We start from the raw sequence: 12,723 nt of genomic DNA, 5'->3' as shown, positions 1-12,723 counted from the left end.
CGGTACCTAAACCACTCGACCAACCGTAACCATACAAAAGACATTGGTAGCCGAGGCTATATCCGAATGATTAAGGTACCGGGTAGTGCTCCTGGTTGTCTGGGTTCGAATCACTTCTGGGGTGAGGAGTTTTCAGTTGCATATTGGCTTGGGGACCATTCAAGCTTGTTCGCATTTGTGTTCCTCACGTGGCCCCACAAAGTGGAGTGATTCGATGAAATAACTATGCTCAAGCTTACTACCAAGTGCCGTCGGGACGTTGGGGAAATAACCTCGGCTACCAATGTCTTTTGTACGATCACGGTTGGTTGAATGGTTAAGGTACCGGGTACGCCAGTAGCATAGTGCTCTTGGCTGTCTGGGTTCGAATCCTTCTGGGGTGTGGAGTTTTCAGTTGCATATTGCCTTGGGGACCATTCAAGTCACAAATACAGAGACCTTGATCACCACTACAATTTTTCCCCATTGCCTCAGAGACACTTGGTGCCTGGAGTAAAAGTGCTGCTAGTTTTTTGAAGGAGCTGGGGTTCAAGCTAACTGAAACAACTAGAGACCCTAGAGCCGGCAGTTTTCTCTTTCAGCGCCTTAGTGTGGCGATCCGCAGAGGAAATGCTTACTGCATCCATGGTTCCTGCCTGCCATCTGAGGAGCTGGAGGAGCTGTACAACTTGTGACAAGTAGCCTTGTACCCTGCATGTAACCAATGTTGTAACCCTTTTTGTGTAATGAATTTTTTCAAATAAAGTTAGATGTATATACACACTAACAGAATAGGGGTGGTAGGAGAAGAAAATATAAATGTGTTCAGTGAGGATCCACAAAGTCTTCTCTGAGTACTCTTTATTTTTTTCTCCGATGCTATGGGTCCCTACACTTGCACCAGAGGTGGTAACCTTTTTAAGTTATATATATATATATATATATATATATATATATATATATATATATATATATATATATATATATATATATATATATATATGTATATATAGCAAAATCAGTCATATACAGGCGATTGGAAGGTCGATACACCTTTGTTCCCATAGCGTCTGAGACGCATGGCCCCTGGGATAAGAGTGCCTTGGGATTTCTCAAGGAATTGGGCTCCAGGCTCATTGACGTCACCAGAGACCCAAGAGCTGCCAGTTTTTTGTTTCAGCTCCTCAGTGTGGCGATCCATAGGGGACGCACGCTCTGAATCGCCATATATATATATATATATATATATATATATATATATATATATATATATATATATATATATATATATATATATATATATATATATATATATATATATATATATATATGACAATGTCAGACCACGGAGGAAAATGAAAAAGGAATTTCCTTAAGTACTTTCGTATATTAAATACATCTTCAGAAGGAATTCCTTCTGAAGATGTATTTAATATACGAAAGTACTTAAGGAAATTCCTGTTTCATTTTCCTCCGTGGTCTGACATTGTCACATTCTTAATCACGTGTTTATTTTCGTGATATACACACACACATATATATATATATGAGAGAGAAAGAGAGAGACATAGATAAATTGAGACAGAGCAAGCCAACCATTCATCCAGACAATCAGGTAACAGGCGAGTAACAGGTTACCGGAATCAGGTGGCGGGTGGCAGAAAAAGAAGTTCGAGAGGTAACGAGCTACAAGCAGCAGGTATAACAGGTGACGGAGAGAGGGACAGGTTGAAGATACAGATGAATGTACAGACGATATCACCACAGAAGCCCCATACATGACAGTGACAACCAAGCGATCAACGACCTAAAACGTGATCGAGAACACACACACACACACACACACACACACACACACACACACACACACACACACACACACACACACACACACACACACACATGGAGGCGTTCCACCCTTTCTGGGAGACACGTCGCCGCTTCGCTAAATCGCGTCAAGATGGAGACTTAAACCTAGCGCACACCTAAATCTTCAGATCGACGATTTACTCCGAATTTCCCTGCGATCAATTAACAGACTCTCGCCATCTATAAGAAAACGCCTAATGAAGACGTCGATCGAGAGTCGGTGTATCGAGGTGGCAAATCCTGCCAAACCAAGGCGCCGCCCTTGAACACTCCCAAATACTTATCGATTTTTGTTTTGCTCCTACCAGTGCACTCGCGATAAACGATCCAGTCTCATTAACGAGACCCGGTTCGGGTTTCACTTGTTTTTCAAATCGTACAAGAGTCTAGAAATGTGAGACTCGACAGGGAAATGGATTCAAGATGATGGTGAAACTCGCCTCGTCCCAGAAATCCCAGAACTGGATGCGAGTTGACATAAACGACGGTGCTTTATCGCGGAGGAAATGACTGCAAGGTGGGGCCAGTGGACTGTGGTCTGGGCGTATCTTGGACTGTGGGGGAGCCGAGAGGGGGAGGGGAAGGAGGAGGAGGAGGGGGGGTAGTAGATGTGATGAGGGAGGGGGCAAGTAGGAGGGAAGGTGAGGGAAGGGGGTCAGTGAGATGGGAGGGGTGGCTGCGTTTCCTGTAAGAAAGTTTTTTTTGTGTGTGTTTATGTAACGGGTTTCCAGCAGGTCGGAGAGGGTCCAGGCTGAGGGGGTCACAGCCCTCGTCGGGAGTGGCAGGAACCTCGCATTTGGGCGACATCACCAACACTTAAGATCACCAATTCGGTCGGTCTTCAATACACACCTGTACAAACACACGCTTCCTCCAACCACGACGGGGTTGAGAATATGAACAGAATTACGGCTGATATTTTTCCATTTAAGATCATAGGTGACATAATTAAGATCAGTCATAGATTGGATTTTCATAGTTACACAAGCTTTTGTACACATATATATTGGGGGTTTCTTATAAGCAAATAACACAGTAATTTTTTTTTTTTTGGGGGGGGGGGGAGGAATTGAAACATATAGTTAAAATGACGTATGCAGAATAAAACTGACAAATATTTGAGAAATCCCTACGAGCCCATACAAAGTGACCTTCACAGTTCTGTGGACAACCTTCGTAAGACCGACCCACCGACTTGCAGCCCAGTCCTGGAGTCCCCAGCTAAAGAAAACACAAACTAAAGACAGTAAAAGTTTAGAATTATTATACAAGACTTATGCCAGAGCTGATGGAATTCATCTACAAAAAATGACTGAGAGCTTAACCTCACTACCTAGGAGGAAAGGCGACACCGGGACATGATAACAACGTGCACGATACTGAGGAGAATTGAGAGAGTGGATGAAGAGGCCTTGTTCTCACTGAGAAAGGGAAGGACGAGAGAACAAGGGTAGTACCCTTGGTACTATCCTTGTTCTCACAGGTGAGAAACACAGGTGTTCTCACAGGTGAGAAACACAGGTGACTCGGAGAAATGTCACGACAAGGTAAGAGCTGTAGGTGTTACGAGCTTCATGAACGAAAGTGTCGCAATAAAATGAAAAGTGGTTGCTAAAAATGGTTGTTGATGCGACTTCAATAATCAACTTTAACACAAAATATGACAAGAAACACGAAGAATGAAATTGATTCCAATGACTCGCACCCTAGAGTACATCCACACCCAGATGTACAGCACTCACTCCGTACCCCCCTTCCCCCATGAGTACAACCACATCCACATCCACACCCAGATGTACAGCACTCATTCGTACCCTCTTCCCCCAAGAGTACAACCACACCCACATTCCCACTCAGACGCAGACCGCGTCTGCTGCCCTTTGTCCGTCAACTCCTCCACCTGCCCAGCCTCGACTTGCTGTAAAAATAGGACAAAGTATAAAATACAGGAATATGCAAGAGACTTGAGAAGCGAGGAAGATGAGACGACGATCATAAAAAGCAACAGGCATCATCTTTTTTATAATAAAAGATGCCTCCTCATGCCTCCCTGACTTCATTCCTACTCCCCTCTCTCCTCTCTTCCCCCACTCCTCCACCATACGACTCATGAATGCCTCCCTCACCTATAACTATTACCTATGCCTTCCCCCCTCTCTACACTACCCTCACTCTTTCACCCCTAAGCATGTTCCTCATGTGAAGGGGCATGAGGAGCACTTCCTGGGGATGTATGCGTGTGTGTGTGTGTGTGTGTGGTATGGAGAAATATATGCAGTAGACCAAAAATTGAGGGGAAAACTGTAGGTCTGTTAGAAAGGCGGGGTCCAAGAGCTGATAGCTCGATTCTGCAGCCACAAAATAGTAAATACATAATTACACACACACACACACGCCCTGTGTATGTGTGTGTTATATAAGGGGCCTGTAACTGAGTGGACAGCGCTCGGGACTCGTAATCCTTGGGACCGGAGTTCGATCCCCGGCCATTGCGGAAAGAAATGGACAGAGTTTCTTTCACCCTGATGCCCAACAACTTGGGATATACAGTAGAGTGACGATCTCGCTTCATGCAGGTCGGCGTTCAATCCCCGACCCCTCCAGGTGGTTGGACACCATTCCTTCCCCCACGTCCAATTCCAAATTCTTATCATGACCCTTTCCAAATGCTATATACTCGTAATGGCTTGGCGCTTTCTTCTGATAGTACCCTCACCTTGATGCCCCTGTTACCTAGCAGTAAATAGGTACCTGGGAGTTAGACAGCTGTCACGGGCTGCTTCCTGTGTGTGTGTTTGTGTGTGTGTGTGTGTGTGTGTGTGTGTGTGTGTGTGTGTGTGTGTGTGTGTGTGTGCATTTTTTTTTTATTGATTGACAGTTGAGAGGCGGGCAGAAAGAGCAGAGCTCACCCCCCCCCCCCGCAAGCACCACTAGGTGAATACACACACACGCACTCCTCGTATTCTCCCCCCCCCCCCGCATCTCTACGACACCTACAGTAAACCGTCCCATTATAGTTTACCGTCCTATAATAGTTTACCGTCCCATAATAGTTTACCGTCTTATAATAGTTTACCGTCCTATAATAGTTTCCCGTCCTAAAATAATTTACCGTCCCATAATAGTTTACCGTCCCATAATAGTTTACCGTCCTATAATAGTTTACCGTCCTATAATAATTTACCGTCTTATAATAGTTTCCCGTCCTATAATAATTTACCGTCCCATAATAGTTTACCGTCCCATAATAGTTTACCGTCCCATAATAGTTTACCGTCCCATAATAGTTTACCGTCCCATAATAGTTTACCGTCCTATAATAGTTTACCGTCCTATAATAGTTTATCCTCCTATGATAGTTTTCCGTCCCATAATAGTTCACCGTCTATAATAGTTTACCGTCTATAATAGTTCACCGTCTATAATAGTTCACCGTCTATAATAGTTTACCGTCTATAATAGTTCACCGTCTATAATAGTTTACCGTCTATAATAGTTTACCGTCTATAATAGTTCACCGTCTATAATAGTTTACCGTCTATAATAGTTTACCGTCTATAATAGTTCACCGTCTATAATAGTTTACCGTCCTATAATAGTTTACCGTCTATAATAGTTCACCGTCTATAATAGTTCACCGTCTATAATAGTTTACCGTCCTATAATAGTTTACCGTCTATAATAGGACAAATGATCTCAAAACGGAATCTGTCTGTATGCCCACAATATGACTGCCACTCCCAGTCACCTGATCTACCCTAGCCACACCCTGTAATCTGATTGATGGAGATCAGGAGCATATGCGTTGGAGCGTCACCTGATGGATGACCTGGTTTCCATATACGACATTTTGATCTTACGTGCCTAGCGTGGTAAGACGTGGGAATCTATTTACACTCGATTCACGCCCAAGGTCTTCATTTGTTTAAGCCTTTCTGACACACACCAATTTTAGGACATTTATGATGACCTGATACATGCAGGTTTTAGGGTGTTTTGTACTGGTCTATTGCTCCTAAGTTCAGAACATTCATGGCGATATACTGCCCCTCCACCACCTCACTTCGGTGAGATGGACTGATTCTGATATTGAATTCAGTGTTGTTCTGGTTCGGTGACTTCGATTCATGGATGTCAACATCACCTGACATCTCTGGTTCTTGTAAGTCTGTTCACCTAAAGTACTAATTGTTCCAGGTATGTGAGTGCAGGTATGATGTTCGTCTTCTCTTAGTGTCACTGGGATAATTGTCTGCTAGAGTAGCATCCATTGGTCGTTGATGCTGGTGTGAGGGAGTTAGTTTATGATCATATTACGCGAAAATATTTTGCTTGGTAACTTTTCGCCAAACATACCTATCTACCGCCTTTCCACCCCCCCTAAGCCTCTTCTCTCTCCCCTGCCTCCTCCAGTGTCATCCAACTACACCCCCATCCACTCCACTTTCTCTACTCCATCTCCACTCCTCCTACCTTCTACCCACTCCCACTATTCCACCCCCCTAGGCCACCATCGCCACCCCCTTCACCCTCCCTCTTATGACACATTAGTTCCGGCGCAGTAAGCTTTCGATACATTAGTTTCCTTGCATTAAGCTTACGATACATACCCCTTTTCATATGGTACGCTTACTACATATATTACTTCCAGTGTTGTGTTACGAGACACACACACTGCTTTCATTGTCTTGATCTTACGACAAACACACACATCTAAGTGTTACCACTTAAGACAACACACAATGCAATGTAAAAAACAATAACAAAGACCTAGGGATTGTTGTCACACCCTAAGCATACATTGTAGCTGCCTTTCACCAGGATAAACAGAGACGTCCTAAGACTATCATACCTTTCTCCAGGGTGGAGAGAGAGAGAGAGAGAGAGAGAGAGAGAGAGAGAGAGAGAGAGAGAGGGAGAGAGAGAGGGACTTCCCAGATCAAATATCATACCGTAACGAGCTGAATAAACCTTCCTTTTGCCAAAGTAAGGACTCTTGAGACTTAGAATATAGACATAGAAGCAATTCCATCCAAGCAACAAACAAGTTAAAAAAGGCACGTGCCAGTCACCTGAAAACATCACATATCACATACATAAAGAAGCATATAATGCTTTCTAAGAAGACTAGGTGATCATTATGAGCCCTACGAGGCTAGCTTGTGTCATACTATTAGCATGACTGACCTCACTACACGACACCACAGCTTGGCTGACCACAGCACATCATGACGAAGGTAGACTAGCCACAACACACCACAGCTGGACTCCGCACCACAGGTGGGTTAACCACGTCACAGCTGGACTAACCACACAATAATGCACAGAACACCTCCACCTAAAATGTAAAAATTAAAAATTAAGTAAACATGTTAAACTGGGGCAGAGAGAAATCGGAAGCCGTTCACTTGTGAGCGCGTGCATGTACACCAGCGTGTCTTGACCACCAGGGAACAAGTAGTACAGTTAAGTAAACGATGAACCCGAGAAACACTCTTCCGTTCAAGCAAGATCTCAGCAAACACCGGAGCTATAGCTCAGCTTAGTACATGCTCAGCTTAGTATAAGTACTTAGGGTTCTGTGAATTCTCGACAGACTTACAAACAACACACACACATGTATGGCAAACATACATGTGCGAGAACAGTGGGATAACATATACACCACTGATGAGTATATGACGCCAGTAAGATATAACACAAGATCAGAATGTGTTGACACAGTGGTGACAACGACATAACAGCTGACAGCTCTGACATACACATCAACAGTACATCACAACTGACTTCTGACATAAATATAAACGTCAGTACTTCGAACCTGGTTATTAGAATAATTTTCTTTCCAAAGTGCTCAGACTCACTGTACATTTGAGATATTTAGTTCATAGGTACCTTAGTGGCTGATTCTGGAGCTGCCAGTGATCGATGAAAGCTAACTTGAGTGAGGTGTAATGCATTAAGGACCTGATCTACCTCGAGAAGTTCCTCGGTTCTAGTTGGATATTCACGAGAGAATGACGCTTCTGCGCCACACTTGATTCTAGACGATTTCTGGCACAGGTGTAGGCCTAGATACAAATGGCAACGCTGTGATGAGCCTTAGAGAGACCGCTAGACACCGGTTTCTTAAGCTGGAACCAGAAAAGGGCACATGTTAACCAAAAGACTTCGACACCAATGCAACCCAAGGGGTTGTATCTCCCATATATTATTACAATATGGGGTTATATCAAGCCTGACGAGGCTAATGCTATAACATCTAAAATAATGACTGATATATAAATATAATAACGCCCAGTTCTCCAGAGAACTGCTGATTGACAATAAACGACAAAGATAACACATTTAAAAGTCAATCGTCATTTGAAGGGTTTATTACGTATTTATAGTTAATTTGCATGTGCTTGCATATGATCTCATCACTATCTCACACACCTGCAGCTGGACTAACCACACCGTTTCTCCCGGCAGTCGTTCTTCGGGCGGACGTACAACAACTTGTCGCAAGTGCACGAGTGCAAGAACGGCGGTCAGTGTGTGATCAACAAGCAGAACAGGACCTCGTGCAAGGCCTGCAGGCTGCGCAAGTGTCTCATGGTCGGCATGTCCAAGACTGGCAGCAGGTAAGAGACAGGGAGATAGCAACGGAGGGTGAGAGGGAGTCACAGTCCTAGGGAGAGAGGGCAGTAGGGCATAAGAGTTAGGTTAGGTGCAAGAAAGGGGTTGATGGTAGGGATAGAAAGACGTAGGATGGGATGGGATAGGTGATGGTTTGTAGTGATGTTAGATGCAGGGTGAAAGAGAGTGTGGATTTAGGGAAAGAGTGAGACAAGGAAGGAAGGAGGGGAGTAAAGAGAACAGAGGAAGGGAGGGAGGGGTCGGCTGGTAGAGAAGGTATGGTAAGGGAGAGAGTTAGAGGGAAAAGGGAGAAACTGGTGAGAAAGACAATGATAGTGATAGAGAAGAAGGAGAGGATTAAGTACAATATTAGAATGAGAGGTAATGTTAGCAAAATAAAAAATGACCCCAAGGAGACTGATAAGTTATATAAATCAAAGATAACTACTTGTGCACCAGTTGAAATCACTGGCGTGCGTCGCCTCCCTCTCTCTCACACACAGATACGGCCGACGCTCTAACTGGTTCAAGATCCACTGCCTCCTCCAGGAACAGGCTGCCTACAATGGCCAAACAGCGGCCATTCGCACGCCTATCACTCCCACGCTCCAGGACGGGTCGTTGCCCTTCGTATCTGCACATCTTCGGGAAGCCATGGCTCGGGAGGGGCCGGTGAGGGCCCCGCCTCCTCTGCCGGGACCTGAGCTCCACGGGCCCCAAGACATTCAGACCTCCCTCTCCTCCCTCACCACAGCCTCCCAGCTTAATGCAGTGAGTTTTAAGTTCAGACAAACCCCTAAACCATGTGACAATTTTTCCCCCTCTAACGAAACCATTTTACAATTTTCCCCTCTAACTACTTTGTTTGCTCGCCTGCCCTGTAGCTGTACCTATAACCACATAAACTACTGGCTACCATTAATTCTCATTTAACAGCTAGTCACTTGTTGCTGTCATTGTTTTCTAATGGCTTTATCATGCCATAAGAAGGTATTTGAAGACTATAAGATTCCTTTGAAGTTGGAGTGAAGTAGATCAGCTATGTCACGTTGCCGGGACTCTCAAGGCATTATATTTGTGAGCAGCGGTATAGAAGTGATGCCTGTGGTGTTTGGCTGCTTACAGGAGACTCTTGAGGATTATTTATAAATTATTTACCGACATTTGACTTCCATTAATAATAACAAATAATATTTTAAATTATAAATCCTTAGGTTTCTTAAACTGAAGATAAAAAAAACGGTTTGTATAGTCCACTTTGGAACATGGAATATTGTTTTGTGGCGATATAAATCTTTCTAGTGCTATGTGTTCAAGTAAGGAGTTTTTTTTATAGAACTATAAATATACTTATGTATATATAAATACTTATACAATATACAAATACAATATACATACATAAACAATATACACTGTGATTTTAATTCTTGAGGGACAACACATTTTATATATTGAATAATTACACATAAAAATATAATTGAAATGTTGCCAACTTCACAAAAATACAAATACTTTCTTTGTCATTTATTCAGAGAGGAATTTAGAGTACGTTTATAATTAAATTGGACAAAAGAGTAAATTTATTTTCATGTGTCTTCAGCAGGTTGAACGGCGTCTTCAAGAGGAAGCCTTGAATGCCCTTGCTCGAGGGACTGGTCCTCCCCTTCAGAGCCAAGATCTGGAGGCGCATCACAGAGACCAGGTCTTCGAGGTCTTCAGACGATCGCAAAATTTTGAAAACCTTCGTAGAACACACGACTACGACTCTTTGAGAAGAAATGTGGATCTGGACCCCCTTCGGAGGAACCTGGACATCGAGACTCTAGACAACCTTCGTCAAGTGGCACCTGAGGTCGAATCACGGCTCGGCCCACTTGCCGTCCTCGAGTGGGAGAGGAGACTACGAGAAGTTTCGAGGCGCAACGAGGCCGATGTTGCTCTCGGCAGGAAAGATCAGATGACAATCGACTTAAAAAATGAACGTCGAACTCAAGATTCTTCGAGCGTTGCGAAGGCCGTTGACAGGAGTGAGCAGGACGTTGTTTCCACAGTTAACGATGAGCCCATCAAAATCGAATATGAATCGACAAAAGTTTCTTTACCGAATCGCGAAGATTTGGAAAAGTCTCGACGAGCGTCACCGAAATTCACTGACAGAAAATCCGCGGGAATGATAATGTCAGAGGAGGAAAGATTATCCTTTTTAAAAGCGGTCAACAGCCACGCTTCCCTGTACAATCGAGACCACTCCCCTGCCTCCCACTCGGTGAGAGCGCCTCCGAGTGCCGACCTTCTGTACAGTTCTCTTAACAATAATATTTTCCCGTTCCCGCCATATCCTCCGTTGTGGCCCTCCATGCTGCCTTTTCCACCCCTGGCCAAGTTTTACCCTTCTTTCACCAGCTCTGTTCCTGCCATTGATGGTTTCAAGACTTCGGTGTTTGGACCCTCCGAAGCAACGAGTTCAAGACCACCGCATCGCCTGACGAAGGACGAGACGGTGACGAAAAAGAGATTCCTGGACGCTGTTCTCCAGGTTCAGAGGCAGAGTGTGAGCCCAATAGACCCTCCAACCTCCACCAGAGGAGCGTCTCAGCTGCATCGGAACAGTGCGCCTCCTCCAGCGTCTCCCTCTGTCACCAGCAGCAACTCCACTACATCTCACGATCAACCAATGGATCTTACTGTCCGGAGAAAGAGGAAGATGGACAAGAGCGAGATCATATATAACCCAGGAGACGACATTGATGCCGATGATGCCGTAGATAGCGAAGACGATAAAGTGGACGAGAAGTGGCTAAAAAGAGAGGAAGAAATAGTGGAAGACGAAGAAGAGGAAGAGGACGCAAAACCAGAGGAGTTCCTAGATTCAGAAACAGAAACCAAGACTGAAATACCTCTTAAGCTTATCAAACTGGACTCTCCTGGTGAAACTCTCGTGGTTTAACATAGTGTGGAAGCCAGTTATAACTAATCTCAAACGTGAAACTCATCAACATAATTACAAGCCAGCAAACTTGACTACAGCAGTTGAGTGTGTCGATACCAGCAGCATTACCGCGAATCACTCAGAGTGCTACAAAGTGCTGTAATGGCCTTAACTTAACCTACAGCCCGACGACTGCAGAGAAGACATCCACACTGTGAAGAGAGAGAAAGAGAGTGAGAGAGAGATATGAACACAAGACACAGTTCTTGGGGTTTAGAACCCAAAATGAACTTCGAAATGCAGAATGAGAGGTTTAGACGAAGAGGCGGAGAGGCTCTGAATACTTTGAAAAGCAGAAAGATAACTAACCTGCTATCAAGGGTTCTCAAGCAGTGTGGAGCCAGACCACAGCTGATGTAACTCCAGAGTGGGCACAAGCTTTACGCCTTCAACCTAAACCAACACCGGTTATGTAGAACTGAATACATCACCACCGGCTATATGGAACTGACTACAACACCACCACCAGTAATGTAGTGGTGAACCACGACCAGGGTTCACCAAGCATTTACACAACCACTTACGAAACCGCTACATCTCTCCTCGATCATGGCAGTTTTGTCTACATATTTATTAAACAGTTTACGAGCTTCCATACTTCACAACCCAAGGTTGTTATTGTTATAACCAACCTCGTAGTGCTGCGGCGCTCAAAAGTGGTTTAATAAAGGCAAAGATGCTTCATAAAGCCTGGCCCTGGAATCTACTGTGAATGTGTGTTTCTGACTGAATTTGTGTAAACAAGATACATCAATTGCCATTATTACTATTATTTTTAATATTATTATTATTATCAGTTTTCAACTGTGTTGTAAATAGTGGCTGTCAATTATTATGGATTTATAGACTATTGAAAGTGTCAGCAGTTGACTCACGTTTCTCGCCGATAGATGGCGATCGACTCATAATCATTTGTCTCTAACTATAGATCACACACACACACCCAATTATATATATATATATATATATATATATATATATATATATATATATATATATATATATATATATATATATATATATATATATATATATCACAGGGGATGCATTGTGATTATATATATTTATCTGGTTTCCAGGTGTTAAATTAATTAATAGGCTCAGTCATCTGAATATTAAAATATTTAGTGCATAGTTAAGTATGGTTTATCTGCTGAACGTGAATACGTTTTAGTGACAAAATGTAATGGAAAATAGTGACCATTAAATGGTTTTGAAACAAATATAATTGAGCAAAATCTGTGGGCCCAGATTTTCTTCACGTA

The 12,723-nt window shown here is 43.5% G+C and overlaps 1 protein-coding gene across 1 annotated transcript in view; it reads left to right on the top strand.

Moving 5' to 3' along the window:
• Window positions 1-12,407, top strand: part of LOC123745272 (uncharacterized) — a 162,466-nt gene extending 150,059 nt beyond the window's left edge. The window contains exons 3-5 of the mRNA XM_045725625.2: window positions 8,323-8,474; window positions 8,973-9,240; window positions 10,070-12,407. Of these exons, the coding sequence (XP_045581581.2) occupies window positions 8,323-8,474; window positions 8,973-9,240; window positions 10,070-11,416 (1,767 nt within the window). The 3' untranslated portion in view covers window positions 11,417-12,407. The remainder of the gene's footprint in view (window positions 1-8,322; window positions 8,475-8,972; window positions 9,241-10,069) is intronic.
• Window positions 12,408-12,723: the final 316 nt, after the last annotated feature.

Source organism: Procambarus clarkii, chromosome 44 (assembly GCF_040958095.1).
Source record: "Procambarus clarkii isolate CNS0578487 chromosome 44, FALCON_Pclarkii_2.0, whole genome shotgun sequence".
NCBI lineage: Eukaryota > Metazoa > Arthropoda > Malacostraca > Decapoda > Cambaridae > Procambarus > Procambarus clarkii.
Note: the sequence above shows the minus strand (reverse complement) of the source record. Positions and strands in the feature narration are given on the sequence as shown.